A 17080-nucleotide genomic window follows, 5' to 3' on the forward strand; every position below is an offset into this window, starting at 1 on the left:
TATAATCAAAGTTTTCCCTGTCAAGGTGTGGAATTGTACTTTAACTATAGCTTTAAACAAAGCTATATTTCTGGGCAGGGCCAGCACTACCATTAGGTAGCAGCCTCAGGTGGCAGATGATGAGAGGCAGGGATTGGATAGAGCTGTGTATTCCTGACCAGCACCTCCTAAGCTAGTGAGAAGAAAAATTCAGTTGTCAGGCTTTTAGGCTTCTGCACATGAATTTTGGGTGGAGTGGATATACACCATCTTGTCCTTTGGCTTAGGCAGAAAAATATGTTGAGTTGGCCCTGTTTCTGCATGAGTAACACACAGTAAAGGTGGTGAAAGCAAATGCACGACAGGATATCAAGCCCTTGATTATATATTTAGTGTGGGTAATATCTCTGCTAGGCTAATTCTGATGAATAATTATGAGGTAATTAGACAAATAATTGTTAGCTAATTAGATACAATAACCTCACAATGCTAACTATAGTACTGTGTCCCTCAGTAGAATCACATAGCACAAAATTCCTTTTTTAAAAAAAGAAGTGTTAGTTATCTGACTAAAATCATAAGCAAAGTCAGCTTGTTTCTGAATAAACAAAATAAGTTAAATCCTTCTTAAGGGCATTAAAAAAAAAAAGATTTCAACCTACATTTTGAAAATGAATGGGGTGGGGAGAGAAAAGGGACTGCAGGGGGCAGTGAACAATACCTTGATGTGATGCTGTGCAGGACAAATTACAAAGTTGTTTTTCATGGAAACCAAACATAGCTCCATGTAGCTCAGTACAATCTACTGTGAGCAGTAGCACTTCATCCTTGCTACTCTGATAACATTCAATCATCAATCAATCTCCTTTATTGGCATTAAAAAAGTGCATTGTATACATGGATCAGAACACAACACAATTAATGAAATATAGTACGAGATACTTTAGGATAAAACTGTCCAGACATCATGAGGTACGAAGATGGCCCTTAGGACCTATGGTGACATAATTCCATAGCGTCACTCAAAAATCTTGCCACATTCTCCACAACGCCATTACTACAATTGTTCAACACATGAGACACCCTGGAAGAGTCAGTGCGATTAATCCCCGCCTTCAATAAGAGGGCCAAATACTACTACTACTTCTTCTTCTTCTTCTTCTTCTTCTTCTTGCATAAAATGGACAATAAAATAGAACGTGTGTGATGGATTCAACCTGTTTTGTGCCACAAGGGCAGTATCTTTCAGAGTATGGGGTTTTTGAGAATCTACCTTGCAAAACCGCAGACGTTAAGACGTTAAATCTTGCGAGGGAAAGAGCTCTGTGTAGGTGGGGATCATAAAGTTGGTGTAAATATGGAGTGTCCTGGCCAAACAAGGGTGGAATTCCCAACCTCAATGGGGAACGTTGGGACCTATCCTATCTGGGCCAGCAGCTTCCCCTTGCTTTAACTGCCCTATTAACATTTTTATTTCATCTGATGAAACTGGAGGCCACTCTGGGGCATCAATTTGCATAGAATGATGACAAGCTGTCCCACTGGAAAGATCTTCATGCAAGGCACTTGAAAAGTAGTGGTACCAACCATTAGGCGAAATAGGTGGAGAGGAGATTGATGTTAAATGCCCCAGAAACTAAGGACGAGAATCAGCTTTCATTGTTTGAGGTTATGGCATAGTGGAGATGTTTCCATTGTTTGTTGGTATGTTCAGATCTCTTTTTTCAAAATAAGATTCAGCCTCTTTTTTCAAAATAAGATGCTGCGGTAAGTTTTTAGAGTTGAAATATTCTGGGGGTAGGGCAGTGGCTTTTTCCTTATGGTGTTGTCGGAAGATATTCTGGATGTGTTCTTTGAGATCGCTGCATTCCTTATCAAACCAGATCACAGCAAAGGTCTCCTTGGGTTGTTTTCACCCTTTGAATTGTTGTTTTGAAAACTCATTCAGAGATGTTATTAGGATTTCAAATCATTCAATAGCTTCTTTGGGGATTACCAAGTTAATTATAGAAGCTGTATGTTCCAACATGAACTCTGTTTGGAACAGTTTGTGAAGTGAGTCTGTGGTCCAAGCGACTCTAAGCAGGAAATCTTTGCTTGCATCAGGAGTCAGAGGCAATGCAGATGTGAGCACAGGATTGTTAAATTTGGTGGCCAGAGTCAAAGAAGAATAATCACCAGGGGTGCAGTTGCTCACCATAAAGTTCATGGCTCGAGCTGGATCAGTTCTGTTGGCAGGGGGTTCTTGCAGAGGATGCATGGGGATGGGGAAGTTAATAGTTAGAACCACAGGAAGGTGATTGCTCTCAATGCGGTCGCCCACCTGAAAGGTTTAAACCTGGTTTGTCAGAGCAGAAGAGCCTAAGATGTAGTAGATCACTCTATTTCCTCTCTTGGAGATGAACGTGAACTCTCCTAGCAGGTCACCTGGTAATGAACCATTCAGGATCACTCTGTCGAAATGCACACACAACTTGGTAAGGCAAACTCCAGCTTCATTTATATGGGTGTCTCTGGAATGTCACATGACAGAGAGAAGCTCGGGCAGGGGATCCTCATTGTTGAAACCCATCTCTCTCACAAGCTCAAAATTGTCTTTACCCACTCAAAATTGTCTTTACCCACCTGCAATTAGCAGATCAATGTTGGGGAATTTGGTCTCCAATTTTTCCAAAAATGATGTGAGTTGGTTCCAATAGCCCATTAATGTCTGCTTGTCAGGACAAGGGGGGATATAAACGTTGATTATAATTAAGTTTGAATATCTCAATAAGAACGTCTGGGCAATATTGTCATGTGGCTGGAGGGAAATGATTTCATGGCTGGAGGGAAATGATTTCAAGATTAGGCTGCTGAGTGCAGAGAAGGGTTAGTCCCGCTTTATATCGGTCCATGATGTTGGATTTATGAGCTAGGAGGGAGTACGAATTGAATTCCTCCAAGTTTATTTCATAGTGAGCCCAGGTTTCTTGTGATGTCAAATAACTTGATAAAACAAATGTCTTCAGGGTCATTGGCCTTTTCCCTCCAGCCTGCTATGTTCCAGGAGAGGATCTTAATCACCAGGGCCCTGGAGTCACGTGATATCATTTTTACATGGGAATGATGCTAGGAGTTCAGACTGGATCTTCCTCCCAAGTGAGTGAGCCAGAGTCTGAAAAACTCCAAACAGCCTTTTTCTTTGTCCCAATAAAATTCCATAAATATTTAAAGTGTAGTACCTGGGAGAAATCTGCTTTAAGTTCTATTCTGAGGGGGAACCTAGCCCTCAAGAGTACCAGCAAAGCTGATTCTGCATTTATGTCCGCATAACTAAGGCTTTGAAATGAGCTCTCAGGTTGGGTCCACCACCCACTGTTCCCACTTCTGTTGACTTCCTGTGCTTTACTGCAGTTCATGTTGCTTTCTTCATTTCACTAGTACTTGGTATCAGAGCTCTGGTGAGAGTGAGGGGGAGAGCATAAAGTATATTATTCACAACCCATTCTCTTTTTATTTTTAATAGCTCTCTTTACTCATATATCCTTGAACCTAGTATAGCCAGATACTCAGTTTAGCACCCGAAATGTCAGTGCAAACAGGGAAGCATGATGAAAGTTTTGCATTTCTGTTCATCTTACATTACTACTCCTTATCGGAGGCCAGAATAAAACATACATTTTATGTTGCCTAGATACAGAAAGAACACAAAGCTAACCTCTTTTTGGTGTTAATTTTGACTTGGTTTTGAATTCATTCTGTTCAGTGCAAGCTATTCTTTTGAACACCTTTGTTTCAAGCTAAGCAGAGAACCTAGGAATGGTTTCCATCTATGCACCAATGTTTGTAGTCATAGGAAACATAGTGGGATAGGAAAAGTTATGCAAAGAGCAATATGTTGCACATTTCATTGCATATGTAATCTGGTTAAAAGCAACTAATACCTTTGTTGTTGCTCTTGCTGAACTGTCCTTTCTCACCCTCCTCACCCAGGTGTCTACCAGACTACTGTGAACATGGAGGAGAATGCTCCCAATCCTGGACAACATTCCATTGTGATTGTGGTGAAACTGGCTACACAGGAACAACCTGTCATAATTGTAAGTGGATCACAATGTAAATGACCGTAGTGTAAAAGCACAGAGGGGAATTTATCATTTAGCAAAAATGCAAAGTGTTTCTGTTACACAGGCTCAAGAAATGGAACGTTTGGAAGTTAATTCACACCCCAGTCCTACATTAGAAAAAAATAAATCACAAAATTCAATGAGACCTACTTGTAAGTAGGTATACAAAGCTGGGGCCCAGGCACTGAGCTTAAACATCTATGCCCACAGTAATTTCAAATATTTGTTAAAAGATCACAGACCTTGATCGTTCACCAAGCCTGAAGTCCAGAGGCAAGTTAAGCATGTTCCTGGTGTGCACTTGGATAATGCCTGGATGGGGTGAGTAGAGATAATATTGAAAGAGTCTTGCAAGGGGTGCTCAGGGAGAGGAGAGCAAGCAAAGAAGAAACCAAAATAAAATTAAAACCTGATCTTTGAAAGATTGGGAGGGAATCCAAAAGTGTGTAAAGGGGAATTGAAAAAAATGACCACTGAGAAGGCATCAGAACAAAAACGGATTGAGTAAAGTCGGGGAAACTTCTAGTGATTAGTAGATTTGAGCAGGTATTCAAACAAAGATACAGGTAGTTAAACTGGAAGGATGCTGGTAGTCGATCTAGAAGGTTGACCTAGAAGAATGGCCTTCCTGAATGGATTTGCCTTTTGAGAACAAGTTATATCACTTGAGGTTTTTAGCTTATCCTGGAAGTGTCATTTGTTGTTATTGTTGTTGTTGTTGTTGTTGTTGTTGTTGTTGTTGTTGTTGTGTTTTGCAAGTCTGAATTGGTTGAAGGATCCTATCTCTGTCTAAACTAGAGTCTTCAGGATTTCAAAATCCTGTAGCATAGTGTCGTTTTGTTTATAAATCAATTATCTCATTATCTCACTTGCCCCTTCTTGGGCAAGGTTCTTGAGCAGGTGGCGGCAAACCAGATTCTCAGGCACTTTGGAAAGAAACTGATTTTCTAGATCCATTTCGGTCGGGTCCCTTTGGAGTGGCTGTCCAAGTTGGGGGTGGGTGGTTGTTTCCATGGGGTGCTGATTGGGGAGTGCTCCAACTATAACAAAAATAATCATTTTTGCAAGCTAGCTTCCTGAGGAGGAAATAACTTATTGGATCCTCATGACCTCCCTAGTCAGAAGGCCAAGCATAGAGAAATTAATTACAAGGTTGGTTATATTATAGATCCAAAGCAGGGCGAGGAGTGTCATTTCCTATGTTCATCCACTTCAGTCAAACATATCTTTGGTTGAATTCTGAGGACAAAATGGAGGCCACTATCAAAAGCCACATAACATGAGCAGCTGGGGAAAGAAGGCAACAGGCACGGCCTTGTTTCCTCACTGTCTAAATAATTACAGGGAGAGGCAGAAGGTGTTGCATAAAATTAGTGGGCTGCAGGCAATGGCTTTGAGATGGAAATAAATCTCCTTCTTACCTGCTTCATTTCCTGCTGAAAGAGACCAAATCAAATTAACCTGAGAATCACAGCACCCCATCTGACTATTCTTTCCATGGCCTGCAGTATACAGTAGTGTGAAACGCGGCTAACAAATGCAATAATTAGCAACAACATAGTAAAGGTAAAGGGAACCCTGACCATTAGATCCAGTCATGGTCGACTCTGGGGTTGCGGTGCTCATCTTGCTTTATTGGCCAAGGAAGCCGGCATACAGCTTCCGGGTCATGTGGCCAGCAGGACTAAGCCGCTTCTGGCGAACCAGAGCAGCGCACGGAAACGCCGTTTACCTTCCCGCCGGAGCGGTACCTATTTATCTACTTGCACTTTGATGTGCTTTTGAACTGCTAGGTTAGGAGGAGCAGGGACCAAGCAACAGGAGCTCACCCCATCATGGGGATTCGAACCGCCAACCTTCTGATCGGCAAGTCCTAGGCTCTGTGGTTTAACCTGCTGCGCCATCCGCGTCCCTAACAACAACATGCATCCCAGCTAACTGGCATATATGGAGAACATTCCTGTTTGGTCACATAGCTGGTATCTAGCTAATCTCACATTGCTACATAGGAAGGGTGGGATAGGAATCAGCATGGTGTGTATCCACATGTCCCATCCCTGAGTGGCCTGCCTCCCCCCTCCCCCCCCGTGGCTCTAACTGCAATTCATTTGCCCATTGTACTCTGCTAGACGGAGGCACTTTTTCATTTTCTTTTCTTTGGCAGTGGTGTTCCTTTATTGCATTCAGTACAGGTGAACCCCGAGAGCTTGGATGATAGGGTTCTTTTTGGCAGATTTCAACATGAACAATAGCTGAAGGTATTTGTTTCACAGAAATAGATGAAAATGTACTTACCCAACAGAACATTTGTACTAAATTGACATATTTCTAGGCATGGATGTTTGAGTTTTTAAAAATACTCATTTCCCACTTTGCATGCTGCATGAACCATGTAATGATTCTGAAAAGTATTTTTGTTCTGGCTTTTGAAAGCAATCTGTGGTGAGCTGCGCTTGAACGAGACCTGGGTTGCAGTGTTTCAGACTTGAACGTTCACATAGCAATGCAATTTTGTTTTATTAGAAACAGAGGCATGTTTCAGAGTAGCACTTTTGAAATGAAGATCACGGCAATTCAATTTTTGCCAACTCCAAAATATGCTTTCATTTTATGAAACTGTCCTCTTTGTGTGCAGGGAGGAGAATCAGTAGCACTACAAAGACATATGGTAACTGATGCTCTGAATAGTCTCTCAGAAGCCTAAACTGGAGCATTGGCTCTTATTGTCCTCATGGAGTCTGAAGCATTTTTGGTTTTTTTCTGTTTTTGTTAATGGTTGCTAGTTCCATTTTCTCAGGTGCTAAAGTTTGGTGAAGCACCTGGAGAGGGACAAAGTAAAATGCACATGTGGAATGGCCTAATTTAAAGTCAAGTCTATTTTTCTGCATTCTTTCCTTGCCATTTGTTTTTTTCAAGATCTGTTTGTCAAGTGTGCAGCTTGATCCACAGTTCAACATCCTGATCTGCACACTGATCCAAGACTGGTGAAATGAATATGTGCTCTCCAAAATGTGGAGCAACCTGGAATCCTCACCATCATTAAGTGCATAATAATGCATATAATACGAAATAAATGTTGGTATTTGTAATGGAACCAATAAAGCCAATAGCTCAAGTCTCATCAAGATCAAGGAGTGAAATGGGATTTAGAGGGAGGGGGGAATACTGTACAGATAAGTCTGACATTATGATTTTCAGAAAATTCAATCCCGAACACTGGCTGATTATAGAAATGTTTTCTTCTGCATTATATTCAACATTGTGAAATCTTCCACTTTCCCACTACAGATCACAGGAGTCTTCAGAGCCTCAGGGTTCTCTTGCTATTAGAAACCACCTTGTAAGCTCTCCACTTGGATGAATTCTGAGCTTTTCTTATTCTCAGAGCCCTCCTGAGATCTGTTTATTTAAACAGTCTTGCTTCCCCATTAATCCTCTATTCCTTCATAGAATCATAGAATTGTAGAGTTGGAAGGGACCCTAGTATAACCCCCTGCAATGCAGGAAACTCAGCTAAAACATCAATGACAGAGGACCATCCAACCTCTGCTTTAAAATCTCCAAAGAAGGAGAGTCCACAACAACCCTAGAGAGTCCATTCCACTTTTGAATAGATCTTCAATTAACCCTTCCTCTCCATGATTTGTCACTGGGTTGGCTAGCCCTGGAATCACCTTTTCCTTCCTCCCATGGCATGTCCTAAGTTAGAGTGGCAAGTCTTGTCTCTAGAGCCTAGCTTTCTGCCCTTTTCTTTTTAGGCTTTTCCTTCTCCATCCTCTCTCCATCCTTGCTTCCTGAGACACAAATTCTTGTTTTTCCTTTCTTCCACTGTCACTACTGACATTCATCTCTCCACTCTGGAGTTCATCCTGCCATCCATAGATTATATATTCCCTTGTAACAGAAATAACTTCTCCCTTATGTTCTGAAAGATGTCAGCATGTCCAAACATCATGCTATGAGATATTTAACAAAAATTATTACAGTCCCTGATATTTGAATCAGTACATGCTAATCTTATACATACAAAAAAGGTCTCTTAACAAGTTTCCTTTGCTGCCAGAGGGATGTTCCCTACCAAAAGAAAAAGAAAAGGAAATGTCAGACAATTTCCAATATAACACATGCAGAATATTAACACAGCTCCATAAATGGAAATTTCATCCCACAGGAAATGCCAACATTTCAACATTCATTTTGGCTCTACGTTGAAATGAAATACTCAGATGTACCAATATTCAGGTAGACTGAACGTTCTGCTTTGGTAAGTGTCGTTTGATAGATGAATACTTTCCCCCACCCAGACACCATGAAAACCTGGCTTATTCTCTCACTAAAATGACATTTCTAGCTGGAATAAATTTGACTGGGATATCTTGATTGTTTCCATGAAACATGAACCACATTGAACCCCAAAAAGGTGTGTGTGTGTGTTAACTACATGCGGTATAACTTACATTCCTTATATTTTTGAATGACCTGATGGTTAAAATTAAAGCATTTCTCAAGGAGTAGCCAATAACTATTTTATTTAAGAACAATGTGTGCTTACTAAGTAGCCATTACATTGTTTAGCAACATAGTGTCAGCAAGTGCCTCTCTTGCTATCATGTCTTGATAATGTCTCATCTTAATGGGGTATGTGACTGCTGTGAGAAGATACATCCAACAGTAGGCAGACCATAATTCCCTAATGGAGCAAACAGTTTTAGTGGCTGCCATGTATAGACTATTAGATATGCCTTTTAGTCACTTGTGAAGTACCAAGTTAAGAAGGGATGGTATGGTTACATGCCACACCCAATCACCGCCACAGTGGTAGAAAGATTCCAGGGGGTTCCAGACACTCACGTAGGGTTTGTCAGAAATTAGGCACAGCAGAGACCGCATTGTCTTTATGAAATATAGATTATTTACACATATTTAAACCTGCATCTAGATGGAGAGGGTTCAGGGAATTCATACAGGAGAGTCATTTGTTGTCCTCCAAAGAGCAACCAGCTCAGACCGACAAGCAGATGAATCAGCCATGCTGCATCTGCCTTGTGGTGGAGATGTCTTCTTTTTCAGTGCCGCATGGCATTCTGCCCACTTCCTCCTTCTTCCCAGCACCACTTGCAGAAACAACTCTCCCCTTTCACTTTCTGCATTGGCCACTGTCACCCAGGTGACCTTTGTTTTCCAAGCCTATTGCAAAGCACCGACATCCCCCCCCCCCGCAGCCCACATCATGGCCCACTGTAACCTTGGCAACTCTCGTTTGTGCAATATTTGAGAAATATCAACTCTGAGGAGATGGAGTAGGGAAGGGTTTTAGCCTCAACATCAACTCTAGGTGACTTCACTCCCACAGATGGCCAAATGTACAGGGAGGCCATCTTCCAAACATCTCCACAACATGATAAGTTTGTGTTCTGTTAGCATAATCTTCAGAGACCAAGGACTCCAGCCTGGAAGTCATAACAGAGCCACTGTTCCCCTGGTCTCATTGGAGCCAATAGTTAATAGATCTTCCTTCTGTGGAGTTGGATCTAGCCACCCATACTCAGTTGCTTCAGTTTATGCTTCAGTTGCTGAAGGAACATTTGAGTTTGCTGTGCTTGTATGTGACTCTCCAACCTGAGCTCCAGTTGGAGCTATCCTAGATCTGGACTCTTGCTACCACTCAAGATTTCTGTGCGACCATCATCTGGAACAGAACAAATTAGGACTCTTAATTCCATAATGGATTTTGAAATAATTCCCATTTGAGACACTTGACCATTAAGTAATTTTGATGCCATCTAAATCCAATATGTTTATCACTACTATTAATTACTTGCCAAGTTTCTCACTGTGACTGTGCATATATCTGTGTTTTTGCTTCTCATGTTTCAAACAAGGGATACACTAGAGATGTACTTTTGGCTCTGCAAGGGGCCACATGATATATGCTGTGTAACCCTATGCATTTCTATTCAGTATGTCCCATTGAACATGTGTATAGGATTTCAGCCTTTAAGAATCCCCTCACCCAAAGTAAGCTTTCCCTCTGTTTTCCTGATTTTTCTTCTTCTTTTTGTATTGTTCTATTACTTTTGCTCTTGAATAATTTTTGAATTTCTCACACTGACAAGTGCTGCTGAGCCAGCTGTGCTTGGCTAGTTTTGTTTCCCATCACCCTTTATTCCCAATCAATAAAGCATATGTGGATTTTTTGAAACCCAGCTTGAAACATGAAGCCTTGCTTCTACCTGTGTGAATAATAATCCAAATGGCTGCCATCTCACTGGAAGGGGAAATGTCAAAATGAAGTAAGCACATTCTATGCCTTGAAAAGAAGACAAGAAAAATGAATTACCTTGGTTTCCCTTCTCTCTCCCTCTCCTCTTCTCTCTCTCTCTCTCTCTCTCTCACACACACACACACACACACACATATATATATATATATATATATACGTCCACACACTCATGTGGCCACACACACATATGCACAGCCATTAACTCATCTGAATCTGTCCAATGATACCCTAGATAATTATTAATACATATCCTGGGTGTCAGAGCCTTAGCTTTGGGTGTGGGCGGGGAGCACTGGGCAGCGTGGGGCTTGCGTCTGCCAGCCACCTCCCCCTGAACAGCTCAACAGCTATGGGGGAGACAGCGTGCGGACTCCTTGCAGGCTCTGCACTGCTCGAAAAAGCAACACAGGCCTGCAGAGCCCCGGAGTGGAATGGGGCTCAGGCACTGGGATTCTGGCACACCCTGCCCTATTCTGCCCCACAGGCCCCTTGCCCCACCCCCTGTACATGGCGCGTACACTCCACCCAGGCACCCAAGCAGCTAGCTATGCCACTGCTGGGTGTTTCAAAAATGTGCTAGCAGGATCTGTGCACTGTTAAAAGCTGAAATGACTATGACATCGATACTGAAAACTTTTATCACAAAATTTGATTGGACTAGGAAAAAATGGTTTGCAAAAAGGGGCCAGAAGTTGTATCAAAGTCTGAAATCTGAAATTCAAGTTTTGAATTTGTGGGTTTGTTTTTCAAGTGTCAAAAAAGGATCACACACACACACACACACACACACACACAAGCGTCCCTTAAAAATAAGATTTGTATATGCGCTCTTTCTCTTTCAGTGCTCATTGTTCCTTCTTTGTTAGGTTTTATTACACCAGAGGGACGGGGATTCAACTCTTTGCCCCAAACTTGACTTTCTCTGCAGCTTTCTTATGATGAGGAAGAGACAAAAAATGGAAATGGAACTCTAGGATATGAACCCTTTCCCTTATCCACCAGGGCCCAAGATGGCATTCTAAATGCCCATTAAAGCTTTTGCACCAATAATGTTTTTAGGTGCCATAAGACGCTTCCCTGTTTTTTCTGCATCACACTAAAAGAACTGGCCTTCTGGAAAGATAATAATGTAATCAAAACAACACTCCATGTACAGTCAACTTTAGGCTCTAAATTTCTGGATTTTTTTTCCAAAAAAGCTATATTTGCACACAAGAAAAAATGTAGTATTTTTTCTTTTGGTACCATATCAGTAAATATGTATTTTTAACAAGAGGAAAATGAGCCATCTGTCATCCCAGAACACCACAGCAGGGACTTTATTAGTCTGTCAACAGTGGGGCCTGTCAAATTCAGTTCTTCAATAGCACAGATTTCATTTCTTTTTGGCATTTAACATGACAATTGTATTAGGAGGGTGAGCATGACAGTCACTTCTGTTAAGTTCACCGCCTGCCTCTTAACGGTTCTGCTATGAGAGCAACAAGAAGAGAGGGAGAAACCTTCCTCCCACTCCTTATTCCTTTATTTGTTGTTACTGAAAATGGCATTTCATCCAGCACCCATTATTACAAAGATGCCTGATTATGCCTGTCAGAGTAGGCAGATAAACATTGTCAGTGACATTCAGCCACAGGGGAAGGAATCTATCTGGATGTAAGGAACCCCGGGCAGAGAAATAAGGGGACATGGGCATGAAGGTCTTTGAAATAATGGGGAATTTCTGCACTGGATTCACAAGCTAGCATGAATGTCGTGTAAGGACCTAATGAAAGGTATTACATAAGCTGAACAGTGAAGTGAATGGTGGTAGTGAGAAGGCTGGGCATGTTTGTCAGTGGAAGGCCATAGAGGAGACAGTTGCGGTAGTCAAGCAGGAGATGACCAAAGTGTTAGAGTTTTCTCAGCAACAGCAGCAGCAAGGTGCAGATGAAGATTTCTAGCTTTGTAATCTTGTTGTGTAGGAAGAAGTAGCATGTGGGACCAAATGTGAGGAGAAACTGAGAGGGAGGAGACAAACACCTGGCCAGTGCTTTGAGCCTAACCTAGAAGGTGGGTCACGATGTCATTCAGGGAAATCGAGAGCATATGAGGAGCAGCATGCTCAGGGGAGAAATGTGAGAATGTTACAAACTGTGAGTTTGCCAATACCATTCAGCCCTCAGAATACTGTCACTGGTTTATGGTGAAAATGACATTTTAAATGAGCTATTGCAGTTGGGTAGGCATCACTACTGAGCTAATGGTGTTGACAAACTGTCACCCTCTGTTGAGTATTTCTTTCTTGTTCCCCACCTTATTGCAATGCTATCACAGATGTCTCTCTTATTTTTTCCTTCATCCCTTCCCTAGCACTGATTGGCTTACATGATTGCAACCCAGTATCTTATTAATGGGTTATGCCCAATTAAATAATACATAGAATATATCAGTTTAAATAAATAGCTGTATATTACTCATGTTTATTATTTTCACTGTATTTACTCTGAATATGACTTAGTTGGATATACCCTGTTGCATTGCTTGACCATCACTGATGGAATGAAGGTTAGTTCTGGAGGCCCCATCTGGTGCAGAATTCAGTGACTAGCCTGCTTGTGGAGGCAGAATTACTGCCAGCATATAATATCCTGCTTCCAGTATTTGCACTGGCTGTCATTCTGCTCCTGGACTCCAAGTCCAAGGTATTGGTACTAACTTATATGTCCCTATACAACTTCAGACCAAGTTACTAAGCCTTATCCCTTAAACACCCAATAGATCACTATGTTATGTGGAAGGGTTTCTCCTGCAAGCTTGAAAAAGATCAGAAGCCCCTGTTCTGTGGCATAGTGTTTCTATTGAGATATGAAGGTGCCCACTATCTTCACTTTCCAGAAACAATTGAAGACATTTTTCTTCAAACAGGCTTTCCCAGCTGGATAAAGGGGTCTTTGCCACAAGATTCTGCTTGTTAGGGCTTGAGTTTTGTTTTCAATGCATTTTTTGTGTGTGCTTAAAAAAATAAATATGTGGAAATCAGCACGAAATGGTGGTTTATAAGGTGATTGATAGATCAATAATCATAATCAATACAGTGAAGAAGAGCCAAATTTTAACAACCAGATGCTATCTACACCACTGGAAAAAATAAGTTGTAGCTCAGACAAACAAAAAAAGAAAGAAAAAAGAAAAAAGAGAGAGAAGAAGATTAAGAGGAAGTTTAGACATTCACAAAGAAAATTGTGTACTGTTCACACATTGTGTTACTACTGCAGGCATAAAGTCCTGAATCTCTTGTTTTAGCATGGCAGCCACCCACATATTGACGTGTGGGAGGGACCACATGTTATTCCTGAATGGCTCTGAAAAAACATCCTAAACCACACATTCTCATTGCCTCTGGCTATCATAGCCACATGATACTGTATTTCTGGTGCCAGAAAACTAATTAAGGAAATCAAAGATAAGGAAGTGAAATATGGGCCCACAATGTTATATTTTGAGAGTGTGAATATTAAAAAAAAAGAAAACATGAAAAGGGAATCAGTTCCTTCATTTCATCTCTGTTTTTATCTCTTTGAAAACAATTATGTTTCTCTGGGAGAGTGTTATGCCATTTTAGCCCAGTGTGTACGTTACACTCTGCTTTGGTTTTCAGGATGTGGATTTCCCCACCGTTGGTTTGTGTGATAACCTCCAAAGGACTCTTTTGTTGGCAATAATGCTTCATTATACCATCTGCCTGCATTCCTAATGAGTGACTTCACATCTTTCGTTCATATTTCAAAGAAATCATATGATTTTGCTCCAGCAAGCAAAAATTATTAATAGGCCAGTGATGTAGAGCAGGTTCTAGAAACATCCATAACCCACAGCCAACTCAGTATATACATTTCTGTTTAATTATTTTTCTGCCCTGTATCTGTCAATGCAATATAAGATGTATATTTAACAAGGCCCCTAAGTGACAACATAAGGTGTCCTTTAGTGAAAACATTCACAGATTCAATAAGTGAACTGAATGAGAATTGCCAATTTTACATACTTCCCACCACTCTCTCTCTGATGTACATCCCCTCTGTGTGTGGGAAAGAGCCATAGATCATTGCCAGAGTACATGCTGTGCATGCAAAAGGTCCTATGATCAAACTTCAGCATCTCTCAGTAGAGGTAGGAAAGAGACATGTCTGAAGACCTGGAGGGCTGCAGCCAGTTGGTATAAACTTGCTACACCAAGACAGAAGGACTAATTGATCTGGCAGCTTCATATGTCCAGATTTAACCCAGATTTACAGAAGCCTTCTTGGTTTCTGATTTAATCCCAGAATGTCCCACATTTCCTTAGGATGTCCTTGTTTTCCTCTGAGAAATTTTGTAGGGTATGGAGTTATGCAACCCCCAAGCTAATGAGATAAGTAACTATACAACCTTTGGAAGACATCTGAAGGCAGCCCTGTATAGTTTTATTATGTTTTTATATATGTTGGAAGCTGTCTAGACTGGCTGGGCCTAGGCAGATAGGTGGGGTATAAATAATAAAATTGTTGTTGCTGCTGCTGTTAATTTCCATCAGAGAAATGTTGGAAGGTATGAAAATGCTACTACCAGATTAGTTCTTTCTTTTGCCATGTGAAGCTTCATTAGAGCAAGTGGTGAGACAGAACTAAATGTTGCTATTTTCCTTGAGCCTCAAGTTCCTCTGAACTTACAACTCTTCCCATCTCATTGATGACTCGTTTTATGTCTCCCTCCAATCCCCAAACTGCCACATCTAGCAGTGTAAACAATTCTCCACTGTGTGCTAATTTCCAAATTTGTTTTTAGCATTTCTTGCCTTTCCTCTTGAGAACTCAAGGCTGCTAACCACAACAATAAAGCCATGTATTAACAATTAAACACATTATTTAAAATGTAGCACCAATGCAGAAGGAAATAAAAATACGACTGCAAAAAAAAAAAAAGATGGTAAAACCCAGAATTACAAATGAAAATGGTTTCCTAAAGATGTAGTCTTGAACCAACTTCTGAAAGGACATGAATGAAGCAGTAAGCTGGTCTTTCCTTCAAAGGGAGGTCCAGAACATAGGCATAAACCACATGGAAGGTCTGCTCCATGTTGCCAACTGTACACTTTTCTGGGGAATTTGGGACATCTAGGAAGGGCTCCCTAGATAAGCAGGCTCATACCTTAAAGCCAGTGATGCTTAATTTTGAAGAAATCAGTGGTAGCCACAGGAAAAAAACTGACTTGGGACACAGCAGGATGACCCTAACTAAAGGTCATCCTTTGATTCAAAAACATACATGAAGTAAATCGAACCCTGATGCTTCCAGTTAATATGCTGACTGTAAATGATTTTGTCCCAACTACTGTGTCAAGCAAAATTGCTCTCTTTGCTGAACCAGTTCCATAAGAGCAGGAAGCATATACAGTGGTACCTCGGGTTACATACACTTCAGGTTACAGACTCCGCTAACCCAGAAATAGTGCTTCAGGTTAAGAACTTTGCTTCAGGATGAGAACAGAAATCATGCTCCGGCGGTGTGGCAGCAGCAGGAGGCCCCATTAGCTAAAGTGGTGCTTCAGGTTAAGAATAGTTTCAGGTTAAGTACGGACCTCCGGAACGAATGAAGTACTTAACCCAAGGTACCACTGTGTGTGTGTGTGTGTGTGTGTGTGTGTGTGTGTGTGTGTGTGTAAACACTACAAAATCGTTAATTGGTTAGTGAAAAGCTGGACTGTTCATTACTACCATTCTTTAACCATTTAGCAGTGTTATTTAGATTTGATCATCTATTTGAAAAGACCTGTTTACTTCAGTTACACAGAAAGAAAGCTACTAGGAAAAGTAGCATAGTATACCTCGAGGGGTTTATATTTCACCAGACATGCTACACCCATAAAATCCTGGGGATTAGTGTGTAAACATATCTTATCGTTTTTCCCAGTCACAATTACTACACAAATGAAAGCCGCCACCACCACAATATTATGAAGCAGCTAATCTATTAACTGCATGATTTTTATAGCTAGGGGAATCACTGCATTTTTGGAGCCAGGAGCAAAATAAATGGGAATCTTATGATGTCCCACTAGCCTCTCATAATCTGTGATAGCATGCAACTTCTACACAAAGTTCTAGTATGACTGTTGGATGTGAAATGTGGAAAATTGCAGAGAAGAAATTTGACCTTGAAACATCCAATAATGACCCCCAATGCAAATGTTATATGTTGTAATTAGCACCAATAAGCTTTTATTCTTTTTATTACAAGAGGGCAAGCATCTGTCTTTGCTTTCATTCTTGCAAGATGTTTCCAAAATATTTTCATCTCCTATGGAAGGAAAACATCTTGATCAATTCGCTATGTGTGGCAGTGTGTGCATTTTAGCATTTAACTAGGGGGAAATATAGGAAGCGTGCTATTATGGCTAATGAACTCAAATTAATATAGTATGGTAACAACTGATTTCAACTTAGTTATGTGGAATCAAGGGACATATGTATATAATATATGTAGGCAGAGTTGGAATTTTGGATTGGGGAAAGGAGACAATGCACAGAATCCATGGATCATCAAAAGGAAATACATCAATATTCCAGTATATACCAGCTTACAGTCCATCACTTTTAGCTTGTACTCAAGGACTTTATCCCTTTAACCATTATTTACAATGTAATCTAAATAATGTCTACTCAGGAGTAAGTCCAGAATTTCCCAGACATAT

The 17080-nt window shown here is 40.9% G+C and overlaps 1 protein-coding gene and 1 long non-coding RNA gene across 3 annotated transcripts in view; both read left to right on the forward strand.

The window, feature by feature from the left end:
• LOC310673250 overlaps nucleotides 1-17080 on the forward strand; it is a 611626-nt gene that overhangs the window by 486939 nt on the left and 107607 nt on the right. The gene's annotated exons all lie outside the window — the stretch shown is intronic.
• CNTNAP5 (contactin associated protein family member 5) overlaps nucleotides 1-17080 on the forward strand; it is a 298496-nt gene that overhangs the window by 173809 nt on the left and 107607 nt on the right. For both annotated transcript variants that reach the window (XR_014508745.1, XM_083430378.1), the window contains exon 11: nucleotides 3952-4058. Coding sequence is in view for 1 of the 2 variants with exons in the window: in XM_083430378.1 (XP_083286504.1) it covers nucleotides 3952-4058 (107 nt within the window). In the remaining variant the exon portion in view is untranslated. The remainder of the gene's footprint in view (nucleotides 1-3951; nucleotides 4059-17080) is intronic.

Source organism: Podarcis tiliguerta (genome assembly GCF_965153285.1).
Source record: "Podarcis tiliguerta genome assembly, chromosome: 1".
NCBI lineage: Eukaryota > Metazoa > Chordata > Lepidosauria > Squamata > Lacertidae > Podarcis > Podarcis tiliguerta.